The sequence below is a fragment of the Nestor notabilis genome, unplaced genomic scaffold (genome assembly GCF_000696875.1).
Source record: "Nestor notabilis isolate BGI_N333 unplaced genomic scaffold, ASM69687v1 scaffold12501, whole genome shotgun sequence".
NCBI lineage: Eukaryota > Metazoa > Chordata > Aves > Psittaciformes > Psittacidae > Nestor > Nestor notabilis.
The window spans coordinates 30,072-41,614 of record NW_009914263.1 but is presented as its reverse complement, the minus strand read 5'-3'; the positions used below and the strand labels follow the sequence as shown (position 1 = coordinate 41,614).

General features: G+C 36.5%; 1 protein-coding gene across 1 annotated transcript in view; it reads right to left on the bottom strand.

The window, feature by feature from the left end:
- Positions 1-11,025, bottom strand: part of MYPN (myopalladin) — a 48,301-nt gene extending 37,276 nt beyond the window's left edge. Inside the window, 2 exon segments of the mRNA XM_010023570.1 lie at positions 2-21; positions 10,118-11,025. Coding sequence (XP_010021872.1) covers positions 2-21; positions 10,118-11,025 — 928 coding nt within the window.
- Positions 11,026-11,543: the final 518 nt, after the last annotated feature.

Here is an 11,543-nt window from a genome sequence, read left to right as displayed (position 1 = left end):
TCTTTCCCTTCACAGTACCACCTGCAAGGCAAAATACACTGTGTATCAATGCAATCAACTTGACAAATGGAACGACATTGTTCAAAGGGGTGGGTATTAGCCTGAAGATTCTGACAGAATATTGCAGGTAAGTGTAGAATCAATAGTCATAGGAATAAAATATTTATTTTTTTCATAATATTCAACTACAGTAAATAATAGAGCTCCTTTCTTTGCAGTATTTAAACATACTAAGAAACTAACGTATATAAGTGATTCTAGCACATATTTTTCTTGATACACAGATTTCAACAGTAGAGTAGAAGAGCTCTGAATTTGGAATGCTGTTAGTTCAGCTCTGAATTTCTTTTGATGTACATTCAGTTCTGTGTTGTTGCTTAAACTGCAAGAAAATAAAAAACACACCTAAGTTAACAAATTCCCCTGAAACTTGTGATTCCAAAGTTCACGTTCATTCAGGATGTGGCTGAAATTTACTGTAATATTGTTCTCTGTTTTATTATATCTTTAAGACAATCAGCTTTTTATAAAAGATGGCATAAAAGGAAAGAGAAGTGATTTATTACGATATAGAGGCATTTCCTTACAAGGACATGGGCAGTGAAACAGCTGGACCTTGAATTCTTTTCTGCATCATACTGCTGTGTTGCTCTCTTAAACTCAGCTACACATCCAAGAATATACTCAGCCCTTTAGAGACGTCATGCTTTCATCTAAGGCATTCCTATGTGCCTCAGTGTTCAGAAGGGTTATTTCAGTAGAAAATGCAGGAATCCAAGCAAAAGTAAAAGCAGCACCTAAAAAGCACCAAATGACAGTAACCATCACTCAATCTGAGAGCTAGTAAGAGAGGAGAGCAGGCCTCATTGCTGTTGCTTGTTAATATGAAGACAGAACAGAAAAAGAAAAAGCAGGTGGGTTTGCAGAACCAGAGTAAAATTTAATAAGACAATCTAGGTTTTATAGAGAAGCGGTAGTACTATGCATAGGGATCCAGAGTTAAATGTTTAGGATAATACTCAGAAATAGCTATATGTTTTTTTGATAATTAGCTGAATTTGAAGAACCAAACTAAGGCGCGTGTGTGTTTTTACTATAACCTTTCTCACAAACGTAGATATAAAACTGCACAAAAATATTTGTATTTTCTGTTTACTGCTCCTTTCTTAACTACATATGGTTGATTAATGCATCTTGTGCATTGTGGGTGGGAACTGTCACACTGACATTTTTTATTTAACTGACTTTTTAAGATGAATAATTGTTTCATCCATCTTTATATTGTAGCTTGGTAAAAGTACCTGCCAGCTTCTGAGTGTATATAAATGCTATCAATGCAATGGCAAATGTATTTACTATTATATATCACACAAAATAAGATCAGTTGTGAAAGAGATAAAAATACATTTTTGAGTAATAAATTATAATAATTCCTACTTTGTGGCTCATACTACAAGGTGCTTCACTACATTTCCATCTCAGATAATTTAGAAAAACATTAATAAATAAATTTGTTTAATTATTCAGTTGAATTCACCTCTTGGAAGCACAACTTTTTATAGAAGTTTGTGCTACAAATTGCACATGAAGAAAAGCCCAAATTAATATCTTAGGGTAAAAAAATAAAAAATCTGTAAGACAGGCCATACCAGTGGAAAACCAGAATTTGATAGAAGTGCAACGTAGAGTTGAAAAAAGAGCCTCAAAGGAGTACAAATCTAGAATTTAAATGCTGATTACATAGCTAAGAAGTAAACCATGCCCTATTTGTGCACCATCAGTCCTAGCTGTTCAACATGGCTTTTTTAAAGTAGACAGGGTATTTTCCAGTCCACTTTGAGTTGCACACTAGTGTGATCTGTAGCTGTCCAGTCAACTGACTTGAATATACAGCTTGGAAAGTGTACAGATCTGCCTGTTACTGGGGGAGACTCCTGCACTATAGAATGAATCATGCTGCTTAACACAATTTCCCCTTTTAGAAATGCAAACCTTTGTAGCTAGAAAGCTAGAACTCGGTTCGTGTCTACATCTGCTTGCTTATCCTTTCTTACAAGCCTTCATTGTAACAAGAATTGAAAATGTCTCCAGGAAAATTACTTTTATAAATTTAACATTTCTGATTACAACAGACAGTCATTTAGTAAATAGCATCATGTTAAAAGAGGATGCCAGTAGGGTGTAAAATGTCCAAGCTCTCTTCCCTGACATTTCACAGCTAAGTACAATTTACTAAAATATATCCACATCCTTCTTGCAGGGTTTTACCAGTGAGAAACTGGCACTGCTTTATGTGGAGAACTTCAACCAAAGTCATTAATTTCTCTTCCATTTGAGAATGCTAAAATCCTGATGCTGACTTCTTTGCTAGAGGTTTCTCACTCTGAAGTGAGGATGGCAGGTTCAAATGTGTTCCCAGGCCCAGCTGCCCCAGTCTTGGTCTCATGAAAATGGGTTTGCACCAGGACACTGGATAAGTGAATTTCAGGTAACTGAACTATACAAATTCTCTTATATATCACTCTTGGTAAATGTTAATAACCATAAAAGAAGAGACTGGACAGTCAGGAAGCTACAGATGCATTTAAATTGCCACAGGTGCTTGCTTGAACTCAGTGTGAGCCTCAACATCAAGTGTATTCCTCTGTCCCTTTGAAGTTTAACATTTACTAGGTTTTCTACAACTCTGATGGGCAAAACGACATGGTCAAAGGTACTTTGTCAGTGGACAGTCTGCCTAGGACTATACTTCAGGATAGCTTTCAGCAGCCATTCATGCTGCTTCTGAAACCTCAATGGAATTTGTTTAAGGTGCTTCACAACGCAACTATAAACAGTGTTTTGGATATTAACCAAACCCATACAACATGCAACACCTTTGGAAATTTAAGAAATAGCTGTCATCATACAAAAGGGAATTATAACAGCACATACACTAGGATGCCAGGTGAGCTAGCACATGTGAAAAGATAAATAAGAACTTACTAGGTGTTCTGGCTCAGACTACAAGTCCACCTAACCCAGCATACTGATGTGACAGTGGCCAAAAGCAGACATTTATGGAAGAGCATAAAAATGGAGCAAATTATGCATATATATGTATGTATATTTATATATTTCTCCAGAGCATCTAACCATTCTTTTTTATCTTTTTTATCTTTGTGTCTTTATCTTGTATCTTTATCTTCTATCTACCATTCTCTATCTATTTTAGAAGGTATGATGCAGCACTTAAAAATAATTTTTAAAACGTGAAATCAGGGGTCTTAAAATTATTATTTGCAAACTACCTTTTTTTTAAAGGATTTCACTATCACAGTACCGTTACCATTATTTTCTAGTAGATTGTATGAATCTTCATTAACATTTAGCTTGCAAATCCTGCTTTTTATGTCATATTTATTTTGACAGAATTGTTTTACACTTCCATTTAAAATACATTTCCTTTAAAAATGATGATCCTTCCAGCTTCTGATTGAGCTATAGTGTTCATATTCCATCATAGTCCAGTCAGGAACCTTTCAGATCCTCTAATACCAACCTCTTCAGACGGAAGAACGACATCTGTTTTAGACTTTGCCCACTATGACTTGCCCAAACTCAGTATTTTCCCCCGCTAATAATAAGATACAGTGGAGCTTTTTTGACTGGCTCCACAGAAGTGCATATCACATTTACTTTTCTGTACAGTGTTGTCTTTATAAACATGTAGATACAGATACCATAGCTAGTAGTGGAGTCTTTGGAAACCAGGACAGAAATATCTAGTGCCTGGGATAAAGGAACAACTCTACCATGAGTAAGTAGAGGAAATGTTTAGGAGTCCCAATGGAGAAGTATGGAAATGTGCATTACAGGGCTGACTGAAAATGTCCTTTGAAATTGATTAGTGCCAGTTTTAAATTCCAGACCAGGAAATGACATAGGATTCCTGTAGTCCCAAAGGGGATTTTTTTTTTTTTAATTATTTTTTATTCTGTGCACAATATGGTTTATTCTTTTGTTGCCTTCAAGATTTGCAACTGGTGATAATTGAAAATGGTCACATTTTCAGGAGAGAAGTTGTATGACTACAAGCACAAATTTGGTATGTGAATGTACAAGTTGCTTTTAGGTGTGTAATACATATAGGCAACTGTGTACTTTGGGAGGTGAGTCATGGAACTTACTCATGTCTTTTTATATACCTACCGCATGCCTTCTTCTTACAATGTAGCCTTGGTTTAGCATGTTAACTTTAGCAGATACAAAAAACTATTCAAGAGAATACCCATGTTCTAGAATTTTATCTCATTTACAGCAGCATCTTTTCAGAACATTAACTTACATAGTACAGTGATATTCTATTTTTGTGTTCACTCAAATGAGGCTCCTCACTCAAGTGACACATAAAGCAAAACACATTACACAGAATGCTGTGATAGAATCACTAATAAGATGAAATAACTCTTTGTATTACTACTGATCATCTTTTCCAATTAACCCTTGTGTGTCTTTGTGTGAAGATAAGTCTGTATTGCAGACCTATGTGAGGCACAATTCTAATTTCCTATAAGCTAAGTTAAAAACACCATGTAAGCTATTTATTCCAATTATTTTAGTAGTATGTCAGTAGTATATTCCTTTAGTAGACTCAGGCAGTGAAGCAGGATTGAGTTAATTCTTTTCTTTGCTGTTATTTTTTACTTTGATTAGTTCAAAATTTGCAACATAAGTGATTTAATAATTCAGGAATAAACTTCTGTTTCAAATGTTTAGTTCTTCTACGCAGTGCATTCTTTAGTCACTATTTTCATCATAAAGTTATTTTGAGATTAAGCTGAGAAAAAGAACATTCTCCATGTATGTTATCTCTTTGAAATGCTTATAAATGAAAAACAATTCTCTTTTGTGAAATTAAGCTTTATGTAAATCTTTGGCATGGCCAATCTTTGCTTATTAACATTTTATTTTATTCTTACCATCCAAACGTTGTACGTGTTAGCAATGAAATGTCAGTTCCAAGGGGAGTTCTGACATTGAGATATGTGGCATGACTGAAGTAGCAATGCTCTCTGTCACTGACATTTCATTCCTGCCATGAATTGTAATGATAGCTTCATCATACAAGGCAGGTTCACATTAAGCACAAGCAGTGTCATCTGCTGTGCCAGATTCATCCTAGGTCTTGATCCATTGACTTGACTGGAGTTGCATGTAAGAGAAGTTTGGCTCTCTAGACTTCGAGCACTAAACCAGATAAATGTTTTCATTTGGCAGCCAGGAAAAAAAATCTTAATCAGTCTTACATGTCTTCTGAGTCTCTAAAATTCTGTGATTAGTTGCAGCTCCAGTCTCCTTAAACAATGCAGCACTAAAATGCACTTTTTAAGCTTTGTATGCCTATGTTAAAGAATGTTTTCATGGAAACCTTATGACATACAGCCTGTTTTTAGAACTTCAAATCCTCATGACACTTTCAGGATAGCTGTGTATGCCAAACCATGCGATGTGATTCATAAGTAAAATTAACCTAAGAGTGATGTGCCAAACAGTTTGGAAAAATGTAGGCACCTCTGAACTTGAGGGAATAAGGAGTGCTCTCCTCACAGAGAGGAGTGAATGTCACACCTATCATTACTCATACAGAAACAAAGCTGCAGAAGGAAGCATGAGAAAGAGGTCATCAAAACCTTTAACGGTTTGGAAATATGAAGAAAAACTTCTCTTAAATGCTTATTTCTCATCTGCAGTATAGTCAAAGTAATGAATCAATAAACATAGTAGTGCTCTTTAATTGTGAGCTAAGGTTTGAGTTAGCTAGAGGCCCATATGCTACAGTGTCAATCATTGTCATATGACACTGTATTTAGCCAATGATACTGAAAAATGGGTAACATTTAATTTAAACTTCTTTCTAGACAGGTGGGCTTAACAAGCGTCCTCTAACATGTGAGTGTGTTACATTAAGACTGAGTTATCTTAAGCAATTGTACAGGTCTGTCTGTATTCAGCCAAGTAGGATTTAGCTTTCCATATCCATATTCATATTTAAAATCAGTTCCTGGTTTCTTATCTTGTTCCACCATCCAATTTGCTGTCCCTCAGTGAGCCCTTGTTTAGACCAGACAGTTACCTACCAAGCATGTAGATTATAATGCTGTATCATTGCCAATGATATTTTGACCCTAATCCATCATGAATTACAGTTACACCATTTTTACATCATCAATTTTTTGTACTGTCTTGCTTTCAAACATGGTATCTGTCCATCATATTTCCAGTCCTTTCCATTCCTGTGATCAGGTTCTTTCTAAATCTCCTGTCTCTAATTTCTCTCTTTTAATTCCCATTACATTTGTTTAACCATCAGATTGTTCCTAGTGTTGACTGAGAAACTACATTACAGAGCTTGTTGAATCATGTCTTGTTTCACAATACTCTGGGTTCCCACAGTACCACTTCTACATTGTGAGTGTATGTGAGTATTGTAAGTAACTTGGGATTGACTCTTTTCTGTGGTTAGGAAGTCCATTTTAAGTCAAAGGACACAGGCAAGCATGCATCACCACACATGGGTCCAAAGGATGCTTGTTTATTGAGCTTGATCATTCAGCTAAGTTGAAGGAAGAAGAAATCATGACTTAAAGTTGGTCAGCCTTAAGCTTTCTTTCATCAGTTGCCACTTTGCCAGTTAGTCCTGTTCTGAGACTACTGATTTTCTTACCTCTCTTGCTTATCTATTAGAATTCTTCTCTCCTTGCCCAGCTCTACAGATACTGAACCTAACTCATCACAAACCTTGAAAAACTGTTACCCTCAAAGCAAGATATGCTAATTCTGAGCCCAGTTCCAGACACAGTTCCACAACTGTGGCCAACAAGACGCCTCCTTCATTTTTGAAACTTTGCATAGCAGATCAAAGGCACACACTATTCTTTGTGAAAATAAAAACAAAAACAAAACCCTGCATTCTCATGTCTCCATAGTTAATGGAACACATACCCCAAAGCACATTACATTTTCTAGTTTCCTTATGCTGTAGCACTGACTAAAAAGGCCTTTGCCACTGGAAGCACATGAATATTTATCATTCACGCAGGTGAATTATTTTACACCCTTTCTTAGTGTTACTCGTACTCATTGGCAGAGTTGAAAGAATCTTGGATGAACAGGACAAAAGTTGTTAACAAGTATGATCAGGAAACTGTTCAAGCAGCTAACATTCCCAGCTTTCTCCTTAATACAGCACATACATACACACACAAGGACTATGTATGTGCTGTATAAATCACAACTTATCACCTTGTGATTTATCTTTTATTTGTTAGTTTAAATTGTAAAACTGAAAACTGAGCCCAATATTTTTTTGAGCCTAAGGGGCTTCTTTCTCCCTGTCCCCACTACCTGTGGCCTTGGAGCATGTAAGTTCTGGGCTTCTGTATTAGCTCCTCTGAGACCCTGATCTGGCTACAAGCATGAGTCAGTAAACCAGGGTTGCATTTCTGTTTGGAACAGTACTGTGCCTGGCAGCAGTGTATTGTCATTGAAAATGTCTGATGGATACTTATTCTATAAAAGTGTAACAGTTCCCATACTGACTGTCATTCACATAAGTAGCTTATTTTATTATTTAAAATAAACAAAATCAAATGTTGAAATGAAATTTCAGTTGAAAACCTTCAGTTTTGTTGGGATAAAAGAAGACTCAAGTTACAAAGATACCTGTCATCCAATTCTGTGGAATGAAGCGGTCCCTGAATTGGTTGCATAGGCATCCTGGCCATCCCTAGATACTCCATGGGATGAGTCATTGTTCCTAGGTTCTCTGATCTGCCTTTGCAAAGCTTGAGTGACTTTATAGTGTCAGCTTCTAATTCAGATAGCTGTTAAATGCCTAAATTCGATGGCATGAACACCTTGTCAGTTTTATGTGTGTGTCAATGGCATGGGCATGATGTGCTGTTATAAGGATGGCATTGTGACATGCTGGAGAAATACATAAAATTAACACCGTGCACTGTAGTATATGTCTATAAACAAGCAATTCAGTGTTCACCTTTTCTGAACACGAAGTCAGATTGAGTTGTGTACAGGTAATATTCTCATAAGAGAATATTATTTCAGTGGTTTTCTCTGTGTTATAAACTATGAATGATGAGGGATCCTACTGCCATTTTTAATATAAAAAAGATTTATCAAGACATGTGCCTGGAGAAATAGGTCTCAAAGACTTTATAAGCAAGAGAAGTCTTCAGAGAGTGTTGCTAATATCTAAGGGATGATGATATTTCCTGTCTGGTTTTAGTCAACATCCCCCACCCCCCCACCAAATTTCTGGCTCTGTTTTCTATTTTTATCAGATTTCTCTATGAATTTAAGGGCTGAACACAATACAACAATTATAATGGCAGAGGCTCCACCAAAGGAATGCCTCAAAATTGTTAATTGAAGCAGTGAGTTTAGACATGATGCATAGTAGAAAGCATATTCTTCCCAAACAAAGTATTTCCTCTAGCTTTAGAACAGATTCCTCTTCTATAAACAAATCATTTAGTCCTCTGGAAATTTACATTCCTGTCATGGACAAGATACCCTGCATGGCACTGTGGGTCAAGGTCTTGTTAGGGACTGAGAACCTACATATTACTACTGAAGGCACTAGTGGGGCAAAATAGTCTGGCAGTCCCAGTTCAGGGATCCTGTGAACTGGGTAACTTCTCGTCTTCATGACAAGGCTGTCAATAACAAGAGGATTCATTTGTAGGTCCTTGTTCCTATGTACTTAATACTGCATTGTAAAAGCTTCTTCCTTCTGAAAAATTAGCAGCTGTTGTGCCAGAAATCCAAGGGAGTGGAAGACAAAGATTCTTTACCACAAAAATCTTTGGAGCTTCCATCTTTGGATGTTGATGATTGTGCCTATTAGTGCACTGAGAAAGATGATAAAAGGTGTTGACTGCAGTAGAAGTGGTAGTAATGCTGTACTCAGCGTTGTCTAAGTATATAAGGAAGACAATAAGCTGACAATTGGAAAAAGTGGACCATCTGTGAAGCTCCGAGTCTTTTAATTAGATGATGAAGATGCAAATAATTCTTCTCAATATTTAGAAGAGCAACACAGATTTCTTAAATGCCTATTAAAGGATCAGCAACCATCTAGACTAAGATACTTCAGATATTAGGATGCAAGAATGTATAGTATGTCTTTAAAAGATGAATAGAGTTTTCCTTTCTATTGGATTGGTACAGTCCTAGCAAAGGAAATATAATTCCACCACTTTAAATGGGAGGTAAATTTGACTAATGAGCTCTATATGAACAATTTTAGATTTAGAAATGCTGGTGAGATCTAAGAATTTTCAAGAAAAACTTACAAGGTACAGTAATGTGTTTCTCATTCCACTGATGTCATTGATAAATAAAGTGTAGCTTTTTCACATTTCATATCTTTGCAATCTCTGGTAATCTTTGCAAATGTTACTTATTTAACATCCAAAATCCTCATAGATATAGGTGAAAACTAAAGTATCAGAATTAGCAGGCTAGTCATAGAACATGAATCAGTTAATAATGGTGTCTTATACTTGATAAAACAAGAATTTTTTCTAAGGTCACAACAGAATCATTGTCAGAATCTGAATTAGAACTGACCTGCTCCTGGTTATTTATATAATATCTTAAATTAACTCCTTTCCTCTCTGATAATGCATGCATTTTTTGGTTTATGCGATCCTGTGTTCACTCATCTCAACCACCTCATGCTGATGTCTGACAGTATCATGGCCATTCGCATTTTTAGCCAGTTTAACACAATCAATCTTGATTTCCAGAAAGATAACTAACATCTTTCACTAAGGAGTTAGCACTTTGTTTTACTTATGGAAGTACAGTATTTAAAAACACTTCTTTAAAATTCAAAAAAAGTAATGTGTCCCCAAATATGTTGTCTTAAAATATAAGCAACCTTCTGTATGATTTAAAGAAAGCAATTTGTTTTCTTAATCAGTTTTAACAACCAAGATCATTAAACTTCTGCTACAGAATACTGAAACGTATGCATCAAAATACCTGGAAAAAGTAAGGCATACACCTACGGTTAGAGAAATACAAAATGACAAGTGCAGAGTATGTTTACCTGACTTCAGGTGCTGGGATCCCTACCACAATGCAGTCCAATTGCACTTTGGTTCCTTCAGGAACTTCCCTGCTCTTCAATTTTTGAGTAAAGTGTGGTGGTTGTCCAATAGGCTCATCGGAATATACAGATGTAGATTCTGACTCTGGTTTGAGCTCTGCGTTTGTTAATTGACTGATGGATTCCCAGTTTGCCTCCTGTTGATCATCTATTTCTTCAAGTGTTTTCTCTGTTTTGTTTTCCAAGTCTTGAGGTACTGGAATGGAAAGCCTTTCTCTGTTTACGGATGTGCTAGATAGGCTAGAGCTACCTTTCTTACTCCTGTAGTTTTTGCATGTTCGGGGTCTTATTCTTTCAGAGTTGTGAGCTTTGAAAAGTGATGAGAGCTCCTGAATAAAATCTGCGGCCTTGTTTAGGAATTCCTTTTTTGATTCCGATTCAGAAGGGAGGTGGTGCTTTAGATCTTGAGAGCTCCCCTTGGAGCCCTTTGTATTTCTGACATGGTCCTCACAAAAGTTTGAGTGCAGGCCATTGTCTGCTGTTTTCAAAGTTGGAGAATGGGCCATTTGTTTGTGTTTTCCTGTGTTTTTCAGCAGATCTGGGGGATGCTGTGAATGTGCCTGAAGCTCATCCTGCTTAGTTTCCAGTGGATTCTGATCAATAGCTTGTCTTGCAAGGTTTACACTTTCATTTAGTTCTTCTTGGCTCAAAAAGGCAGAGAGATCTGGAAGGTCATCTTGGGCAGCTACCTCATCTAGATCACCGGAAGCGTTGCCATAGTGGAAGTTGTGAGGAGCTGTTTCTGATCTGCTTCTTTCACTCTTCCCTTGATGTTTAGTTTCAGCTAAGTAACTTTCTCTCAGAAGCTGAGTTATTGAAGTTGAGGATTCTAAACTGTCGTCTTGCATGCTGCCAACAAAAAGGACAAATAGGACCACACCTTATCAATAACAAACTTTTTGATTGCAGACAATTATAGGTTTCTGAAAAGCAGAACACAGCATTTTCAAAGTGCATCTGTGTGCTGAATATTAACTTGTAAGTATGGCCTTGTTTTAAAGGCCTGCTTCTGTATACTGACAGATACTATTGCCTTTAAGCAGTAAAATTACTCTTTTATCACTTTCTACTGTTGGTAGCCTTACACAGCTAAAGCAGCTGTGGGTGCAGTAGTTTATGCTATGTTCCAGCCAAAACTTCAACTAAGGAGCTATTAACTAAGTTTCAATGTCAAATCTTTATCATTGCTGACATGAGTTCCTTAGCTCTAAGAAACAGTCTCACCAGATAGACTAAATGCTGGGTATTTCAAGGAGTGAAAGTTGTAAGAGAATAACGGTGCTTTTAAATTAAGTAAATTTAGCTTGAAAGACACTGAAGTAGTAAGTAAATGAACCCTCAAAATCATGTGGGAGATGAGAAAAGG